The 22,397-nt window shown below is 32.0% G+C and overlaps 2 protein-coding genes across 2 annotated transcripts in view; one reads left to right on the top strand and one right to left on the bottom strand.

Moving 5' to 3' along the window:
• Positions 1–15,031, bottom strand: part of LOC106789296 (lymphocyte antigen 6D) — a gene marked incomplete at its 5' end in the record, with an annotated part of 67,958 nt that extends 52,927 nt beyond the window's left edge. The window contains 1 exon segment of the mRNA XM_014753389.1: positions 14,906–15,031. Coding sequence (XP_014608875.1) covers positions 14,906–14,966 — 61 coding nt within the window.
• A 5,408-nt stretch (positions 15,032–20,439) lies between these two features.
• LOC106789298 (ubiquitin-like domain-containing CTD phosphatase 1) lies at positions 20,440–22,244 on the top strand. Its single transcript, XM_014753392.1, has 2 exons — positions 20,440–20,725; positions 21,015–22,244. Exons 1-2 carry the CDS (start codon positions 20,566–20,568, stop codon positions 21,839–21,841), a joined length of 987 nt encoding a protein of 328 aa, XP_014608878.1. The 5' UTR covers positions 20,440–20,565; the 3' UTR covers positions 21,842–22,244.
• The last annotated feature ends 153 nt before the right edge of the window (positions 22,245–22,397 follow it).

The following is a 22,397-nucleotide window of genomic DNA, read 5'->3' as shown; positions in this document are numbered from 1 at the left end:
AAAGAGAACAAATAACGCTACCACGCAAAAATCGGACAACGATTTATCTTTATCGAGACTCGGCCAAGTGTTCTCTTGTAAAATTGATATATAGTTGGTGGGTGGTATATATATATATATGTATGTATATATACATAGTACTTCCTTCCTTCCGTTTCTTACCGATCTCTATTCTTATGCTTTTTTCATGACCATACGAGATAACTATGATATATTATCGATGGATATATATTTCCGTTATCAATGATAAATGATAATCAATATCGGATATCAAGTTGATTTGATTTCTTATATATGTCATGAATCGAAGAAAAATTAGGACACTTTTTGAAATCGAATATTTTTAATTAAATATTACTTCTTGTTCCAAGAAAAAGAAAAAGTACAAACATCCATGAAAAAAACTATTTTAATATTCGTTTATAATAAATTTAAATGTAAGAAAGTATAAATCCTTGGGCACGCTTTAATATATAAGGGCTGAAATTCTTTTCTTTTTTTTATTTATTACGAGCAAAATTAACTGAGATGCAATTATCAGATGCATCATAACAGCCAATGTTAAATTTCAGTTTACAAATGAAACTCAAAGATTAACGAAAATTTCTAAGTAAACCTAGTCGAATACAAATTAACGATTCTCTTCGTTTTAATCAACTATCTCCATAATATAGATCCATGTTATATCGTATGATACACAGAAACCTGCATGAAATGCACGACAGAGGAAACTGAAGCAACAGCATTGATAAGCAACTCGTTAAATAAATAATAAGGCAAACATAAACTCAACGTAACGTTAATTCTTACTGATAAAACGAAACCATTTTTATTTGAGTATATGTCAACATTATATTGTATACTTTAGTTAAATCGTGGAAACCCTAAATCTTATATGAAACAACTAAACGTCTTTAGAGGAAAACATATAAAAAGAATTTTATTATATACACTTAAACTATTAATAAGTATAGTGAAATAAAATGTTTATATATGAATAAATAAAAATCAAGTAGTGTTAAATCGATAGAGAAAAGCACGATTAATAAAATATATATGTTATCAAAAAACAATTCAATATAATTATTTTACAAAATAACGATGATAACATATAGATATTTAACACTATCGAATAGATAATGTCAACTGACTGATTACGAATCAGATTGAGCATTTTTTAAAGCCGCAGAAATGCTCAGCCGAAATATTCCACAATGTCGGGAATAGAAAAGGTGGTGGCACACAGGGTGACATGCATAAAGATGCAAATGGTCGTTCATACATGGCAAAAATACCAACTCGTCGGAAGGTTGGCTTAATTAACGCGAAACCGGGTTTTTGTAGTTCTTCTCGCCTTCGTCGTAGGTAAAAAGAACGACAAAGCGAAACTAGACCTTTCCCAAGTTTCAGGCTTGGCCAAAGGAATCCATTGAAATGAAAAAAAAGACACGGGGGGAGGGGGGGCTAGGCAAAGATGAGCAGGGGGAAGAAAGAAAAACGGACTGGCAAAAGTGAAATAAAGAATGAAAGAAAAATAGAATGGAAAGAGACATGCTCGAGGCGTTTTATGATGCTGTCACGTTCTAAGAAATGGAATACGTGATAACTAAGCTTTTACAAGTAACTTTCAAAATACAAACTTTTGACTGTTACGCGTTTATGGTGTACGAATTAAACATTTTTATATTTTCATTTTATTTGTCTTTTGTTTTATTCAAAATGAAGATGTCCCATTTCTTTCAATTGTATTCTCATTTCACGTTTGTTATAAATCCTCTTACTAAAATTGTGTGTGGTTCGATTCAATTGAAAAGTTAAAACTAACGATGAAAAAAGTATTGTACCAATTCATTGTAATAATTCATATAAAATCTAATGACACACAGCCAATACAATTGTAATCACCTGCACACCAATCCTGTATTACATACACATATCGACAATTCTTTCGAAAAAAACGCGAAAGATTTACAATCGTTCCAGAATCCAAACTCTAAATGCAGCGAACGTAAGCTTAAGTACTCAGTTTTACGAGAAGCTTGTAAACACGAAAACGCTGTCCTCGCAGCACCATTGTTCTTCGTAAAACAAAAAAGTGGAAATGTAAATTCCGTGACGTTTCTTAATTCGAAATGCCAATGTGTTCGAGTATTTTTTTTTTCTTCTCTTTTCTTTTTTACTTTCCTCTTCATTTGGTCTGCTCATTTCTTGTTTATTTTTTCTTTTTTGTTATTTCTCCTTATTATTTTTTATTCCTCTTTTTTTTCATGAAAAAAAAACTTTGGTAGGAAAAAAAATATATATCATAATAATAATAATAACAATTTTATTTGAATTGAAAACAATGAAATTGTATTTATTCTTTTTTTATCTTTCTTCTTTAAGTGCATGCTTTTTTCTTTTTTCTTTTTAAAAAAAAATCAAACGTTAAATACATGATTAAAAAATTCATCGACAGAGGAGGATCAATACGAATTCTCGATAGAAATATTGATTTTACATATGTACGCGAAGATTGCACGAATAAGGAAAAAATTAAACTAGAGGAAGAATTCGGATACGAAAGAAACATTTCTTTTTTTCTTACCCCCCTCCCTCCCCAGCCACAATGATGATTTTCTTTCGTGAAAGGAAGAAGTTTCATTGTTAAGGGATAAAAAAAGAAAAGGTAGAAGAAAAAGAAGACGAAGATAAAATAGTAGAAGAAGAAAAATTGCTTGAATTCGATTCATAGGAGAATTTCTTCGTTGTGATAGTGATATCGAAAAAAAAAGTGAAATTGTCGAGGGATTAAAGGCCAAATCCGGCGTTTAATTTTCTCTTTCTCTTTCTCTATCTCACTCCGTCTTTTCTCTCACGGAACAACAAACCGAGAAGTCCGTGGAATCATTAATGAAGCCTCGATTTCGTGTTCGTATATATATATATGTATGATATAAAACGAAAGTCTGACTGTCGTTGAATTGCAAATTTCTATGAAGGTTTTCCGCTTCGAGAAGTCGCGAATTTTGAGCAACGGGTAGGAGGGAAAGAAAAGAGAAAAGAGGAGAGAGACTTAATCCGAATCGTCAGACTCTCATCGTAGATCGAACTGATGATAACCTTCGTTGATCCGAATTTAAGGTTGGTGGTAAATAGTTTAAAGTTATTTAAACCTATATCTATGTACATAATCTCTTTCTCTCTCTCTCTCTCTCACACACACACACACACACACACACATACACACTCTTTCTCTTTCTGTCTCTTAAACGTTTAAACAGAAATTATACGCGGTTTACCTTGGTATTAGCATTTTGCTGAGAAGGATATTTTCTACGGATGGCAATTCGGTTTGATCTACCTTGCAAGAGAGAAACGAACTTCTCGCCTTAGACGAATTCGAGTTTATCTTTTGGATAATTCAGTGAGGTATTCCATTAATTTTCCTGAAATGTCGGCTATGTGTCGTGAAACAGGAATACGATGCATAAAAATGAAAGAGAGGGAAAGAGAGAGAGAGAGAGAGAGAGAGAGAGAGAGAGAGAGAGAGAGAGAGAGAGAGAGAGAGGAGGGAGAGAAATTATAGGGTAGAACGTAGGGTAGAAATAGGAAATGACGGTGGTAGGTACAGCAGCACGTGCATACGTAAATTATTTCCACGAGAACGCACCTTCTACCTTAGAGTCTCACAGGTTACGTCGAGAACACTCGAGAGCTGTCGTTGAAAGCCGCTTTTCACCAGTTACAAGACCACACTGCGACTACTAACGTCCGAACAAACGCTACCAATTGGGAGTCTGCGCGAAATGAAGATTTTTTTCTCTATTTTCGCTAAGGAGAATTATATAAAAATAAAAATCAAATAAAATATATAAATGATCGCGATATATATAATCAAATATTAAATTACTTCCATATCTCTCTTTACAAAATAATATCAAATTATATACACATATATATACATCTAAAAACAAATGAGAAAAAAAAACGAAATGAAAACAGTAGATCGGCCGAAAAAAAAATATATATATAAAGAACGGAAATCTCTCTTGAGGCCGAGAATACAAAGATGTCAAGGTTCTACGTTAACGGTACTCGGAACGGGTATATTAAAGTGACACACGAATGCATACATATATGACATGACCGAGGTAATCCTTTCATGCGTAAGAGTTGACAAAAAAGGCACCAAGTCGTATGTATATATATATATATGAGGGTAAAATATATAAGTGTTGAAAGAAACTCTGCTCGCACCTCGGTACAAAGACGTTATTAATATCAAGCTACGTGCTCGGTCAGGGAGCTCAACCGGAAATTAGCCTTCGCTCTCTACCTTCGACCCCTGTATACGAGGAACACCCTGAAGCGTTTAGTGTCGATGACCAAGCACCTCTATCCTTCCATCTCTCTCTCTCTCTCTCTATTTCTATATTTCTTTTTCTTTTTCTATCTTAAAGTCTCTCTTTGGAAGGAACAAGAGAAAAAAAGGAAAAAAAACATTGCTAATACATACGACCCTTTTTTTTCGAGGACCTTATTATTTCGACCAAAGTTTATACCACACACACAGACACAGACACTCACACGTTCTTTCTCATATTCATTGAACAAGAATAATTAAATGACGTGGACGTTGAATTCCGAACAAAATGAGGCTCGTATGTGCGAGTCACCGTACTAATTTTATATCGGTTAAATATTCTTGGAAAATATTTTTAATAATCTTCATTCAAGTATATATGGATAAATAACTTGGTTTATAATTTAAGAACGAAATGAAAATACTATAATCGAATTATTTCATAAGGCTTTTCTTCTTTTTTTATTTTATAAGGGTATTAGTATAATATAATAAAAAAAAGCGTACTACACGTAAAGGATATCGTACTTATATATATATATGAACCATGATACTAACTTTAATCAGGCTACTTTCGTTGCATGAATAAACTATGCTTCCCTTAACGATAAAGAAAAGAAAAAGAGAGAAGAAAAATGGCGGATAACGTTCTTGAACCATCGAAGAAACTTTGGATAAGGTTTTGCTAATCAAATATTTTACGTGATAAGAGGTCATAATATTATGAAAGTATATTTATTTATATTACACGAAGTTGTCCCATTAATAAAATATCTAACTTTGGAAATTGGTTCTATCAGCCCTTAAAATATTATATATAAATATAAATCAATGTGCGTGTGTATGTGTGTAAGGAAATCATATTTTTGAAATTCGAATCTTTTAAATGTTCAAACGAATTATACGAATATTCATGTATGTAAAAAAACAAATTGTTTATTTAAGAAATATCGAATATATTTGACGATCTTGCGAGGCTTAATAAGATCTAATAAAAGTTACATATTTTAATCAATGTTTCTTTTGTTCATTTTAATCAACAGAACACGTTTCTCAAGTTGGTGGTTTCATTAATGAAAGAACTTACACTTGCATATATACTTATGCGCAATATATAAAGAGAGAAAGAGAGATATAGGTATTATATAATATAATTATTCTAAAACGGAATATGTTTCAATCTTTATACGGTACTTATAATCGATTTGATTCTCACGAAACGTATACCTTAACAAAAAGGTAATATTTTTGTTGGAGTCACGCGAAATCTCGAAACACGAAGTGCAAAGGAAAAAGAATAGAGCAGTGAAAGAGAGAGAAACAAGAAAAGAAAGATGCTAGGAGAACCCTAGAATGGCCTAACTTTCTCAAAGTTATGAAACACGAAGATCGATATGACTTATAACTTTAGTACGGCCTTCAAATGAAATATCTGACAGGAAGGAAACTCATACCGATAGAGTATGCGATGTTAACTCTAAGAAACGAGGATAAAATTATGTATCACGTTTGTAAATCGACCGCGATGATACTTTTCTCGAGACTGTCATTTATTACAAAACCAACATAAGTAAACTGCGGCTTGCCAGGCGCATGCGACTCTCAAGACAATATTTTTTATTTCATTGTCATATTTATCTCTTAAACTTTTATATTAATAATTTATAATAGTATAATACCACAACCAATATTATAATATTTTATATATAAATAACTTTGATCATATTATTTTTCTATAAATCCATTTAAATTATATATTCAAATTACTATTTTGTGTGTGGTTTTACGTTAATATTTTTTGTAGCCCTTTGGGTATTCAAAAATGTATGAAAAGTATTATACGTGGCCCTTATTATAAAATAAGTTGCCCATTGAGTATAAACGAATTATTCATCGGCCAGCTTATGTTTGATCAAAGCTCCAAAGTTTCTGCATTTTCTTAATTATGAATGTAAAATAAAAAGAAAATTATAATATTATAATTGAAGTATGTGATAATGAATTGATGACAAAGGATGAAAATAACAAAATACGAAAGTGGATATTGTCTACGTGATAGTGGTATAGTCAACTAATATATCATGAGAAATTGGAAATCCGCAAGTGATCAAATAAGGGAAGGATCACCTAATTTAACGTGATGTGATACAGAACAGTAAATTGCCGTATTTGAACGTAATAATGATCAAAATTACTATGATACTTGTCTCAAAAAATTTGAAGTATAAAGATATATAAAATGTTAAAATGTATGTACAAGTTTTAAACGTTAAATTGTGTGTAAAATTATTTCAAGACAGCTGTAAAAAAATTCACCAAATATGCGGAAAAACATCTCGAGTTTCTGGTTAGCCCGAACGAAAAAGGATTCATTTATTTAGCTGTAAAAACAATCGAAGAATATCATTATCTGCATGGACATGTTTTGCGTTTGTTCCTACCGCGACTAAAAACGAAATCATTTTAATCCTATTACGAGTGAATCGCGAAGGCATCGGCATTAAAGACAATCTTCACAATAAACACGTTCACAAGAGTCATAGTCTATTGAAGCATAATCCACGTTAGTGGGGTTCATGCCTCGCTGAAACACAGCATAATAATTATTTTATATTTTTTCCCTAAACAAATAGAAACAAAATTACACGAATTGTTAATTTTGCTTGTTATGTCGTTAATAACCCAGGCAAATATTTAATACAACCATAAATAAAATGATAGAAGGGAAAATTAAATTTATCATTTCGTTATTTCAAGGATTTATTATCTTGTAAATTAAAAAAAAAACAATCCAACAGTAATAATGAAAAGAAATATCAGTGAAAATGAATAAGATCTATCGTCTAGAAAAATACAAGACTTCGAAGAAGTCAATTTTGATTCCTACCGTTTCTAAATTACATCATGTGTTTCGGTGTCGAATAGTAAAAAAAAAAAAAAAAGAGATTTTGACAAAAAAAAGATTATATTACTACGGAAAGTATACTGGTACGAGGGGACGGAAAGTATCTAGAAAATCTTGGCAGAAGTTTTATCAAGTTTCCGGTGTGAGACCGGTTGAGGTGAAATCCATGACGGTTCGGGAACGTCGAAAAAGAGAGAAGTAAAAAAGATTGTGAGAGAAATAAAGAGAGTAATAGCCGAGGAGGACGAAAACGACGACGACGATGGTAGAAAAGTGAGTAGAAGAAGGTTGAAATGGACCTTTTCGTTATCCTGTTCCCTCTCCTCCACCTGCTCCCCCACCTCCTCCCCCAACTCCTCCTCTTAAAGCAGTCGTTTTTTAACGTCTACTATCTTCATTACGTGCTCCGTGCTCTCAACGACGATCAATTATTGTCCCCCACCGAGGGAAAACTTTTATCGAAGCTTAAGAAGAGTTCCTATCTCCCGACGCGTGCCCAGGACCTTCAGACGAATAGAAAAAGAAAAGTAAAAAAAAAAAAAAAAAAATCACGCTTTTGTTCTTCGCCAAGAGGAAAGAGATGAAATAATTTGGGCGTCCTTCAAAAAGAGATTGGTCTTTCTTTCTTCTTCAAACGTCAGAAACGTTGTGTCAGGACGATGTGACGAATGGAAAACTTTAGCTCGATAAATATAAAAGAGAAAAAGAAAGAAAAAGAAGAAAAAAAGATTTTGTATAATACAACGCGAAAAAGAAAAGATTAACGAGATACATTCGTACAGATGTTTGATATACACACCGGCGAATGATGATCATGATGATGATGATGATAACTTAACCCTCGTAAACTGTAAAATCGAACGGAAATTACTTTAAGCTAATAGGTCAGCATCGAAGCGTTGTGACGTAAAAGACGACAGAGGAGAGCGCATGAGAGATCGATTTTCGACAAGTCCATATCCTCCTCCTCCTCCTCCTCCTCCTCATCTCGAACCAACGAAAATTTGCTACTTCGAATGAGAGATACGTCAATTTCTGGATGGAACGGGAAACGGAATGAGAGATAGAAAAAGAGAATGAACAAATTTCAAAGAGCCTTGTGTTTCTGACTAACTCCTACGATTGATCGAACGAAATTTGAAATCGCGCGATAAAGAAGAGCAAGAAAAAAAACATGAAGAGTGGTAGAAAAAGAAGAGGAGGAGGGGATCGTTTAAGTCAGGAAAAAATTGGACAAAAACGTCAAACAAAAATTATGCAGGAGATCCTCCCTACTTTCCAAGCTCAATTTTATATCTCCAAATGGGTGCCGATCACATGCCTGTTTCTCTAACATGATCTAATTTATCGTCGAGATATTCCAAGAGATATGAACTTTTTCAAATATCAAAAAAAAGAGAAATAAAATAAAAGCTCACATTAGAAAAGGAATCAATGGAAAGAACCTAAATTTTCGCATATTTTCTTCTTCCTCGTTCTTCCTTTACCCCACGACGATTTTTGTTCGCAGATATCGTATTTCGATTACATACAAGGATAAAAGCTTCCTTACAATCGTTATCTGCGAGAACATTGATCTACATTTAGAAAGAGTGAAGAAGCCTCGTCGTCGTAACCGCTTGAATTTCGCGCGAATCTCTTTCTTTCTGTGTCCTTCAACGAAAGCTTCCGCAAAGAGAAACCCGTTGCTCCAGATTCTTTGAAATGATACTATCTAAGAGAAAAGTGGAATGGTTCTCTCTCTCTCTCTCTCTCTCTCTCTCTCTCTCTCTCTCTCTCTCTCTCTCTCACTTTATTATGGCGCCGTTACGCGTACGAAAAAAAAAAAAGAAAAGTGAAAAAGTGTTACTACGTTCACTTTGTCACCGCTGAAAGTATCCAACGTGGAGGGGCGGGGGTACAGGTACTGATATCAAAAACAATTCGTAACATGATTTTCTCCGACTAAGAAGACACGTCAAAAGATGTTCTCTTGAGATATTGAAAAAAAAAGAAAAAAGAAAAAGACATTTTCTAATCCATAATTTCAAGTTTTTTTGTTACCTTGCAATGCAATATCGTATTATGAAAAAAGTCTTACTAATCGTGGTAACATTTAAAAGAGACGTTTTAAGGGAAAAGTAAGAAGCGTGACAAGAAAAGTATAAAAGAAGCATGCTTTTGTCAAATCTGAATTTGTTTGACGAGCAATAACTCAGATTGCCATAAATATTAACGATTTTTTTGATAAACATAGAGGATATTCTTTCGAGAAATAATATCGTGAAAAATTCGAATTCATAGTTCCATATATCTTCCTACTTTTTCATGCAATCCACGATCAAAATGAAGTACCTTATACAATATATATATACAATATATAGATGTGGCATATACATACATATATTCATATGGTAAGAAATTTTCGTAGTGGTCATTTTTTTACATATATGTATATATTTCCCAAATCCCCGAAGATCGCGTTCGTGTTTACCAAACAAATCCCAATACTCCTATCATTTGTTCTAATAAGTTTTGACATCTCGCTGATATAGAGAGTTTCACGCTTTTTACATAAAACATATAAGATAGAATTTTATCATTCGATAAAAGTAAACTGGTTCTAACTATCACACATTCTGTTTGTATGCTTCAATGAACGTATGATTCATCGGTAAAGCTTCTTCCAATATGAAAAATAATGTTGATTCGTGATCTTCGAAAAACAAACATGAAGAACAATTCTATCCATCTACCCATCTTCCTAAATCTTTTTCGATTGAGAATTTTACACTACTAACACAATCGTTAGAACTTCGAATTTTGTTTTATCGGAATTAACGAAAATTGTGAAAACTAAAATCGTACAAAATTTCTCCCCTCCCAAAAAATGCAAATATTTGGAGGAACGATCGTTCGAGCTTTGCTGGTTTATTAACAATAATTTGTATTATCATCATGTTTCAACGAGATGATGTTAATAATATTCATCTAACACTGTGTCTATCATTTCATGATGAAACTGATTTGATGATAACTTTCAAACAAGAGCCATTGCGTTCAATTGGACTTGACAATGCCAGTAGAACGACGATCTATGATGAAACATGTGAAATACACACTGTATCTATGCATTTATGATACGTGTATATGTATATATATATATATATATATATATTGACTATATTTCATACACATATGCACGTAATCATCCATTCTATCGACATATACTAACTCACAAGCATGCATACTCGCTTACCAACAATAGAACATATATCGTATATATACATATATATACAAACGCAATCGTATATGTGTATTATATATTACCGGAGAATACGCAAGTTGGTGGATACGAGGAACGTTAACCACGTGCGCCAAGTTAGATTGGGGGGCAGCTGCTTATCGTCCAGATTCAAATGATATATCGTTGCCGATAGATATACGAACAGAAAGCCATAAATTATAATATCCTAATTTTCGTCGGACCGATTACATCCAACACCGAATCCATATAATCAACAACAACTCGATTACTATACATCAAAGATCTTTTTATCTTTCTCGAACAGACAACTATCTCAATAAAATCTATTATACAATAATTAAAGATTGTTCATTAGAAAGCTTATTAAATAATAGTAGAAAATATTCCTTCCTCTTCAATTTGTTAACGAGCCATTATAAAAAGCGGCAAATTTTTATTCTCCTTCAGAATCCCATCCCTCCTTACTTTATTTATTTTCTTTCTTTTCATTATTTAATTTCTCTCAAACCATGGATCAACGTTTATCGAAGAATTTATAATCAAATTGTAATCAAATTAATATCATTTAAATATTTTACAAATTCCGTTAGAATATTTTTTAATACAAATACGAATAATTTCATTTCAACACGACAGAGATGTGATATCTAATCCTTCGTATAACATGGGTACACGTATGCAAATATTATAATGAGATGTCGGAATTATTCATATACCCGATATCGTACGAGTATCATGTAAAATATAATCATTAAATCTTTTCATAAATTAATAACTAATTGAAACACGTTACGTCAACTTCTTATCGATCACAGGGATCTTTTTGAATACATTCAACATTCTATTTAAAATATAAGACACTAATGAAACTTTATCTCTATATAAAGATACTTAAAAAGTAAAAAGTATTATACAGGTAACTGACAGAACGATCTTATATCGTTTTTCTTATGAATGAATAATTTCAGTGTGAGAAGTGGCACTACGTTAGGATTAGAATTTTCAGAAAAAAAAGAAAGAAAGAGAGAGAGAGAAAGAAAGAAAGAAAAAGAGGAGGAAAAGAAGAGAGAAGATCATGATAGCTTCATATTCATAGTGCCATAAAGAGGAAGGGAAAAAGAGTGACCTAGAGAAGGAGAAAAGTGTGGACATAGGAAGGAAGTGCGGAAAGGGCATCGCGCAGAAACGTGGCATCCTTTCACAAACTTCCATTACCTGATTGCCTTCATGTGAAGAAAAATATTAGCGATAAAACAGGCACATTGTACGGGGCAATACACATAAAGCAGTTCGGAAAGAGTACATCGAGAGAGAGAGAGAGAAAGAAAGAGAGAGAGGTTGAAGCTCTTTTAGCATATGATTTTTCGATGAATCACACGGACTACGAACAAAGAGATTCATTACCCGTAAAGTCAATAGTAACGCGAGCTAAGGTTTCAGGTTCGTATTGTCCATTGTTGAAGGAGAACGATAAAACGGACGTTTAAGGAAGAAGAAAGGGATAAATCGTTGGAGACGTTCTCCTTAACGTCACGCTTTGACGCCTCCCTCTTTTTATGGTAGGACAATAAGGGCAAAGAAGTAGTACTATATAGAGGTATATAAAAACGCGCAAGATCGATAATGCAAGGTAGGGAGAAAAAGAAAGAGAGAAAGAGAAAGAGAGAGAGAGAGAGAAGTGGGTAAAAAAGATAGGTTGTTGCAATCGATTATAGCGCGTAAAAGCCATTAACTCCGCTAAAGAGAACGAACCGGCCACATGGGTGTTCGATATAACGGTAAACGAGTTTTATAATTTCATAAGCATACTTTTTTTAATGAAAAAAAAGAAAAACAGAAATAGAGGAAGGGAGAAAAAGAGAGGAAAGAAGAAAAAAGATAATAAATAAACATTTAGACCACCGTCTAATATTCTCTTTATATTGCGAATAAAAAAGATAGGGGTAGAGAAAAATGATTTATCGTTGAATACGATCAAGGAGATTACTTACGATAATCGTCGTTCATGAAAGTAGTAAATTAGGTCGTATTATCTACGAAAGAGGAAAATTAGAGAAAGAGAGAGAAAATCGTTAAATAAAGAACGAGATTTCGATGCCGTACTCTATTTCATGGTATAACATTTTTTTTTTTAAAATAAATACTTTTACCGGATAAACGTTCTTAAAACGTTAATAATTATACTTCAAATAGATAACAAGAGTACGAATAATTTGGAATTTTCTAAAATGCGTCAAGACATTTAATTATATTCTAGTTGAGACGGATCTTTCCCATTATTCCAAACTTTTCGTATTATTCGAAGAATGCTGATTCGTATCTTCTAAAAAAAAAATAAAAAGAAAAAAAAGATGAAAAGATGAGAGAGAGAGAGAGAGAGAAAGGGAAAAGAATTAGACAAGCAAAGTTTCGTGATAGTACAAGAAACCGCATTACGATCACAAATTTTCATCAAACTTTCTTCTATGCTAGTCGCATCTAGAGCATTCATTCTTTCTTACAAATTCTCTCTCCCTTCCCCCTTCTTCTTTTTTAACCGATACTATTCGGCGCTATTCTTACGAAAAGTTTTCTCGTTCTAACGGTAATCCTTCCCAAAGCTATAGTTTTTTTTTATTTTATTTTTTTTTTTGTTCATTTCTCTCGCGTCTATATCGCAATTTTTCCTCAATTTTTCTCCACCACATCCCCATCATTCCCCCATCTACCGTTGTCGCATACCTTTCACACACAATTCGTATACACATATATATATTTGTGTTTTATATTATATATATATACGCGAAAATAAAAACAGATTCCATTTCGTAGGATGATGTGTACACATTCGTGCGTTTTTTTTTATGGCACTTTAATTCTATTATGCAAATCTTTTCTATCCTATTTCGGTAAAAAGAAGGACAAATAAAACACGTACCCATGCACACCCACCACATACGTATAGCAACACTTCACGCACGCTGCGACACGACCAGATTTCCATATTCAGACTAGTTTTCATCATAAAAAATTTCACGCTTTCTCGCTTTCGTTTCTAATAATGAAAACAAAATTAAAAAAATAGAAAAATAGAGAAAGAGAGAGAGGGTGAAAAAATATAATAGGACACATGACGCAAACGTTTCTACGGATAGATTTACCTTTTCAATTTCTATCTCATACGATCCCTACGTTTTCACCCGATATCCATCCATCCATCCATCACGAAATCTAATTTTCACGGTGACGAGGACGAGCCAACGATGCTACGAGATGGACGTTTCAGTTTGCAAATTTGATAAAGAACGTACGAACGAATCAACGATCGGACAAAGTCCAAGCTTTTGGTGGAGAAAAAGAAAAAAAAAAAAGAAAGAAAAGGACCATCGACAAAAGATAAAGAGAACGGTCGTCTCAGATCGAAGGTATCGCACGATGGTTCCTCGTTAATTGGATGTCAAGGGAAACTTAATTAGAAACTCCCTGATGTTTACATGCTCGCATCAAACCTTCGCTCGTTATTAGTCGACAACCTAGGAAAGGCTCGTTGTTCGTTAACCCATACATAATTTCATGCCTTTATATCTAATTGATGTTATCCTAGTATACCACTTTGTTTACTTTAAATACGTCCAAATGCACAGCGCACGTCAATCATCCCGAAATATTAAATGATCGTAGAAATTATTCATTGGTAAATAATGTTTTTTTATATAATAGATTAAGAATAGATATATGTATATATATATGTTAAAATATTAACAATTATTTTTCCTCTTCTTTCTTCACTTATCTCTAATTCAATATTGATTAATCCTGATTAAGAAAATTCTCTATCCGTGTTATTCAATATAATTTAAAAATTATTCAACACCTATAGATGGTCTCTTTTCTATCTCTCTTACTTTCGACAATTTAAACTCATTTCGCGCATCACCGCGCTCGTCTCCATTCCCATACCTTCCACTTACGATAATTATTCCGAACATTTCTCAATTGCTTTTCTATCATCGATTCAACTCGAGAAGAAAAAAAAAAATAGAATCGAAAATGCCATCTAATAAGAAATATTAAATGATCGTATTTCTCAATGCATTCGTTTATTTCGATAAGAAAAAAGAATTAGAGACAAAAAAAAGAAATAGAAAAAAGTCATCCGACGACTGATTGAGAATTATTATTTACAATTAAGATAAGAGAAAAATCGTATTTAAATGAATTCGTTTATTTCGATAAGAAAAAAAATAATTAGAGAACAATAACACAAAAAATAGAAAAAATCATCCGACACACGACTGTGGTTGAATTATTATTTATAATTATAAGATAAAGGGAAAAGAGAATTGAACAATAATTAATTATTACAAAATCGATCATCAACGAGAGGGAATGAATTTAAAAAAGGAAAATAATTGAATTTTGTACTCACCAACGCAGAGAACGAGGGTTGCGATGAGAATCGGCGGGAAGATCCTCGAAGACGAAGACATAGTTGTTGTTCCTGTGATCTGCTTTCGTAAGAGAAAGAGAGAGAAAGAAAGAGAGAGAGAGAGAGGGCAAGAAAGAGAAAGAACGTGTGCGTGTGTGTATGTAAGTGAATAAAATAAATAGAGAGAGACCACTAACAGGAAGAATCCTTGCGAGCACGACAAAAATTAGCCTTCTCTTTTTGTTTTCTTCGCGGAAGACGTCCAAAGGGGGTTGGTTGTCGTCAGAGGTTTCCTTCTTCTTAATCTTTTTTTTCTTCCTTATTTAAATTTTCATCTCACTCAGGAATGGTCATTTATCGAGGATCTCTCCACCAACAAGGACAAAAATTCACCGTTCGTAATAAACGTGATGATACGCGCGTTTTAAAAGAGAAGTATATATATATATATATATTTATGAGGAAAACTAGGAAGGCACTGCTGGATCTTGCACGCGACAGAGGTGAATAAATACTGAACGGTACTTTGATCGTTCTTCTCCTTTTATAACTATTTAGATGATTCCTCTAGTCTCTCTCGGAAAGAAAAACAAGTTTTATTTATTTTTCCTTTTCTTCTCCACCTTTCCCACTTCTTCTTCTTCTTCTTCTTTCCTCTTCTTATTTATATTTTACTCTCTTCCTTAATTTTTTCTTCTTTCTTCTTTATTTCCAAATACGTATTATATGATAAAGTGTCTCTCTTTTCGGTTTTCTGTCAAGCTATAACTATCTCAATCGTGATTTTCTAGAAAAGTGCGACAGAACGATAAAGAAAAAGAAATCAACGTTAACTTAAATGATAAACGGACAGAAAAATATAAAGAGAAAGATAGAAAGAGAGAGAGAGAGAGAGAGAAACAATTAGATCGAGATCTCTCGATCGATTCTCTCCTATTGGAAAATTTTCTTTCCAAAAACGCGCACCTTGTTGATGATGACAGTTTTTAAGAAGAAGAGAAAGAAATATATATAAATATATATATATAAACAGAGAAAGATATAGAGAGTGATAAAGCGCGTAAAATCGAAAGAAAGAAAGAGAAAGAGATAGAGGTAGATAGAGAAAGAGAGTGAGAGAGAAAGAAAGAGCGATGACAAGAGAAACGGGGGAAAGGTGTTTCTCTTTCTGTAGTTATTTTTTCCTCCTATTTTTGTATTATTTGTTTTCAACTCTTTTTTTTTTTTTTTATCTTCGGAGCTCTTTTTTTCTTCTTGTTGTTGTTTAATATATATATAAATGTATATATTATATATACATATACACGTATCATAAATGCATAGATACAGTGTGTATTTCACATGTTTCATCATAGATCGTCGTTCTACTGGCATTGTCAAGTCCNTTAGTATCTCTCTCTCTATATATATATATATATATATTATATATAAAAATATATAATTAGTACATATATATGTATATATATATAGAGGTATATATAATAGAAAGCCGTGCACACAGAGAGTCCTCTCGAGCGTATACGTCGTCCGATGCGGCGCCGCCGTCGAACTGACTTTGCACGTTACGGTGCTGCGGCAGTAGCGACGTGACGCGCCTCTCCTCTTCGTCGCTCCTCCTCTTCCTCCTCCTCTTCTTCCTCCACCTCTTCCTCTACTTCTTCCTCCTCTTCCTCCTTCCCCACCTCTCTACTCCTATCCGCGGCGTCGCGCGCGCGATCCTTCCTTCCCTTCAACCCTTTCCGTACATGCGCGACCAACTTGGATATACACCTTATATATATATATATATGATCGAATAGTCACCCTTTCAATTTGCTTGGACATCAGCATCCCATTTCAAAGAATTTTCTTTTATTTTATCATTTTTCTTGTCATTATCTTTTTTATCACAATTTTAACAGTATATTTGCTATTGGATTACAGATATTTTATTGATTACGTTGATTAATCCGTTCTTTTGATTGTAATTTATTTGGTTTTTTAATCGTGTGTGTAATGGATAAGGGGAGGAAGTTTATTTTAAGAATCTATTTTAATTATTCATTTCACAGTTCATTTTATTATTATTTTGTATTATCTTTATATCCAATTAATGTAATAATCGAAGACGGTCTCGTGTTTATTTTGAGATTAATTTTTGATTTATTATATATCATTTATTCGAGAATTTATTTAATAATAGAATTAACGAGCTTTAGTGTAAAGTTTTGCATAAATTAGTTCTCGGGATTATCAATGACTTCTACATTCTATAAAAATTAATTCACAGAAAATTTCTAAATATGTCATTGTTATTTAAGATTTTTCTTTATATGTCGTATTTAAATAAAAGTATATTTACAACATAACGGTAAAGTTTAATTTAAGAATAGGGCACAATGAATTTCTTCTGTATCTTTTATCGACGAAAAAGAATGACAGATATTAAATGAATATATCAATCTGTACACACACAATCAATATTTGTTAATAATTTATTTTAACTTTTATCTTATTTTATGGTAGGTAAAAATCGTCGATTATCCAAACAAACGCGGAAACAAAAGATTTCCAATAAATGGATTTGAAAATAATTGATTGAAAGAAAATAAAGATAGATGATATATAAAAGATAAAGAAACAATACTCCTTTACCATGAAAAAAAAAAAGAATAAAGTTATAAAAATTAATTATTATTGATCATATATTTTAATGTGCACAATGATAAAAAAATTTCTCATTAAAGTGTCGACTAATATTTTTCAATAATAATATATATTTATTTTTTTATAAAGATCACAAATAAAAATAATAGTCAAATTCACTTTTGTGTATTTTCTTTATCTTCCGAAAAAGAAATTTTCAAAGAAACGTAATCTTATAGCCCAAATAATCGGAATTACTCTTTAATTCTTAGTTAGTTATTATTAATTCAGGAATTCTATCATATTCTAAAGTTTTGCAAAACGTATTCACGTGGAAGTTAACGAATCGAATAGTATAGGATACTCAAATAGTAACATCAATCACAGGATATCCTGCAGGTGAAAGCATTCCCTGACCACACTTTGTCCTTTCCTCGTATCTCTTTCGTCATCGCGACGTGTCCGTCGGTCTCTTTGTATAAGAGCAGTATTTTGTTTTCACAAAGAAATCAAAAGGTGAGATAGAAAAGGAAGGGAAAAGAGAGAAAGGGAGAAGGAAAAAGAAGAGGAAAATAACGTGTCCGAACAAGAGAAGAGCTCGTTGTCGTGCAATGAAATAGCTTTAGAGATCGATTATTTCTAGTCGATTGATTCAAATCTGCTTGCTTGATTCGATTGATACGTCTGACATGATGCGATCGAATTTTCATTTAAAAAGAACAGGAGCAAATGTTTCAAAGGTATTCCTACGATGATAGCCCCGCAACGATATTTTAAACGTCACTTACAAAGTTCTCTAATAATTGATCTTTTAACAATGCCCTTTTGTCCTAACTTAACTTTGAGCAATCATATCTAACTTTTTTTTTCAAAGAAACCCAGAAAAGTTTAACTACACGGTATACTAATGAACTAGGACCAACAAAATCTAATACAAATTCTACGAATCAGAAGACCGAAGAGAACAAAATTATTTGATCTAAAGATAGAGAGAGTATCTATTATAGTTAAAATATTTGTAAAAAAGAGATCATGATATTGGTAAGAAAACTAGCGAACCGATTCGCAGATGCTGAATCTCGTGATCTCTTCGAGCGGAAGTAACCACGTCCATAAGGAAACTCTCTCTTCTGATCAGTACTTCTAAATGCCAAGATTGAAAACTTTGCGGAATGCCAATTCGGGTAGGTTTGGCCGAACAGTATTCGAATCGTCAAACTGCGTTTGCTCGATCGAGCGTAAATCTTTACAGAGATCCGATCGATTGGATCAAATCGACAATATGTTAAACAAAATAATACTTTGGCTTTATATTTATCTAGATATCTGTACTATATAAAAAAAACGGAACTACCTTTAAATTATTATTTCAAATTATTGCAAATTTTCGCGTGCAATTTGTTAATAGATAAAATAAAAATATCTGAAATAATATAATATTAATGGATTATTAAAGTATTCTTTTTGTATAAGGTGAAATTTTTGATCAAACGCAAAACATTGGACTTACAATAAAAATTTCTGTTGTAATAACGTTATATCATACCTTTTTTTTATCCAGGAGTCATACAGCTAGCTGCGTACACTAATAACTAACATAATTACTTTAGATGCACTCGTCTGCATTACTAGTCGTATTAAAAATGCACTAGTATATTATTAGCATACTCGTGTGTACTCAAACGTGAGAGGTGTTACTAATTCGAACATGAGTGGATATGTCTAGCTGGAAAAGCACTTTTTTAATGGAATACCTGAAAAGAAAGGAAACAAAATGATATATGTAAAATGACATTAGGATTTTAATTTCTTTTTTTAATTTTTGTTTTTTTTTAATTTGTATGATTAAAAATATGAAATGAACTTAATTCTCGAAGTAGAAACTTCACGTTCGTTGCAAAAAGAATTTATATTATAATTCCGCTTTTTACTTAATCTCTTTGATAATTTTTGGACTTTGATAAAAAAAAATGATTTTATGTGTATTTATATACAGCGTCAAAGAAACGAACCAACTAAAATTATAAGACGCATCTTTTCCATCATGTCCTTTCATAATTTTGCATCGTAATACTAATTATAAAAGAAGTTTTGTTAAATAAATTTTACGTCGTTAACGCGATTCAAATCCGTTCATAAATTATTTATGCAAAATAATGATTATACCCTTAAGCAAAATTATTAATAATTTGTCTATATATAAAAATATTTGATCAAATTAAATTATAATCAAATATTATAGTGATACAATAACTATATAAAAATAATACTTGTATTTAAATTATACCATATTGCGATGGTGATGATATGTTGCAATATTTTCATAACTTTTTTGGATTGTTGAAAAAGTAAAACACACACTTTTGAAATACAAACTAAAAATAATATTCAAAATATTAAAAAGATGAACAATCGCGAGATCATACTAGCGCATTCTAGCGACGTCTCAAGGAACTTACTGCAAAATTGTATAGTTATTTGTACAGAAAATACGTTCTACCTAACAAATGCAATTGCATAATATGATTTATTATTATGTAAGAAAAATAGATTTTAATGAAAATAATTTTCGAAAATTATTCATTTTTTACCATAAATAAATTTAAATCAACAACGTAATTGTCGAATCCGTGAAGTCGGCTCGAAAGAAATCATTTCAGTAGAACAAAGACTAATGCTGATTGGTCGAGATGAAAATGACGTATTTCAGGACTCCATTTAATTATTATATCTTGTATTGTAATAAATATAATAATTAATTCTAGAGATTAAAATATTCTAACTGAATGATTTTTTCTTTTAAAATATGAAATAATTGATGACAATAAAGTTAATATTTTAAAAATGAATTTTGAAGAATCGACCAATGAAATAACGTCGCTGCTACGCAATAGCAAAATGCTCCTCAATCTGAATAAAGGCATCGACTCACCCTTACGATTTTTTTACTATCTGTTTACCCTGTCAGATAGGAGTTATCAGTATATGGTTTTGTATTTGTATTTGCATTATATCTTTTGTTAGAGGAAGCAACAATGGAGAATGCAATAAAAATCATAGTAAAATGGAGCGGAAAAGAGTACGAGATCCTTGATATCTTGGAATCTGACACGGTCCTTACAATGAAAGATCGTATACACAAAGAAACAGGCGTCCGTCCAGAGCGTCAAAAATTGTTGAACCTCAAATTCAAAGGTTATGTTTTGAACTGTTTTTTCAGACCTATGAGTCTACTTAAATGACATTCAATGTTTAAAATTTATAATGTTCTATTATATATTTTTTAGTTGTATTCTTTAAATCTATAAATTTTATGTCCTTTGATTTGTATTTATTTATTTGTCAATTGTTATTCGTTTTTTGTAAAATTATTAAATAAATTCATTTAGTTTAATTGTTTGTTAATTGTTGACAAAATTAATCTCTTAATATATTTTTAAATGTTTCAACACACAAAGGTCTATAGAAACTTTGTATTTACCAGGCAAAGCAGCGCAAGATGATGACATTATAGGAAAGCTAAGATTAAAACCAGGTTTTAAATTAATGTTAATGGGTTCTCGCGAAGAGGACATAGCGGAAGTGAGTCGAGCTCCAGAAAATATGCCAGACGTAGTAAACGATCTAGACATAGAGGAAGAAGAAGTAGAAATAGAAAAAGCCGAAGTATATTTGTTTAAAATACAAAAGAGAATTGATCATTATACCATCACAGAATTGAATCCTCTTAGGGAAGGCAAGAAACTTCTTGTACTTGACATAGACTACACACTTTTCGATCATAGATCAACAGCAGAAAGCGGAGCTGAATTAATGCGCCCATATCTTCATGAATTTTTAACGTGTGCTTACAAGAATTATGATATAGTCATTTGGTCAGCAACCAGCATGAAATGGATTAACGAGAAGATGAAACTGTTAGGTGTATCGAATCATCCAAATTACAAAATAGCATTTCATCTAGATTCTCTTGCCATGATATCTGTTCACACACCAAAATATGGAGTAGTAGGTGTTAAACCCCTAGGCATTATTTGGGGAAAATATAAACAATTTTCAGCGAAGAATACAATAATGTTCGATGATATAAGAAGAAATTTCATCATGAATCCTCAATCAGGATTGCGAATAAGACCTTTCAGACATGCGCATACAACTAGGAACAAAGATAGAGAACTATTAAAACTATCTAAATATTTAGAATTAATAGCAAAGGTAGATGATTTTCAGACCTTAAATCATAGAAAATGGGAAGAATATAAAGCAAAAAAACCGCACGATAGAAGAGGAGAGAAGAGCGATGATGAATAAATATCTTCATTTATTTTCATTTATTTGTATCAGATTTTACATTTCATTGAAACCTGATGGAGAAAAAGAAGGAGAATTCACTTGTATCGAAAACCGTAAGAAAGGAAATATAAGGAGAAAAGACAGTATGCTAAATGTATGTCTTGTTAAAAGTCTGTTTAGTAAAAAATCTATGTGAGAGACCAAGCCTAATTAAATGTCATAATTGTGCTGAATTAGAATTCTTTTCTGCGTATTATGGAAAAGTTTCAGTTCGCATAAATGCATGCTTGGATTATTAAAACTATATATATTTTCACATGTTCCGATGTATAACGTGTACTTATGCATTATATATGCACTAGGTACTAAATAAATACGCGTCAAGTATTAACAAATAAAATCTTATTCAGAAAATTACAAATATTATTAATTCATTCTTCCTATTAGCTCATAATAGTAATATAATAAGTCAACAGCCTCGTTTCATTGAAAAATCTAGTTTCTGTTCAATTACTAAAGTTAAACAATGATTGATATGGTTAGTTCTTGGTTGACAGCAAGTTGACTTACAAGT

This window comes from Polistes canadensis, unplaced genomic scaffold (assembly GCF_001313835.1).
Source record: "Polistes canadensis isolate GaletaPanama2010 unplaced genomic scaffold, ASM131383v1 scaffold_175, whole genome shotgun sequence".
Classification (NCBI taxonomy): domain Eukaryota; kingdom Metazoa; phylum Arthropoda; class Insecta; order Hymenoptera; family Vespidae; genus Polistes; species Polistes canadensis.
Note: the sequence above shows the minus strand (reverse complement) of the source record. Positions and strands in the feature narration are given on the sequence as shown.

Excerpts from the sequence above, each read along its gene's own strand:
- LOC106789298 (XM_014753392.1), top strand. The coding sequence starts at position 20,566 with ATGGAGAATGCAATAAAAATCATAGTAAAATGGAGCGGAAAAGAGTAC. Across the intron at positions 20,726-21,014 it reads GTTGAACCTCAAATTCAAAG|GCAAAGCAGCGCAAGATGAT; the intron begins GTTATGTTTTGA and ends TGTATTTACCAG.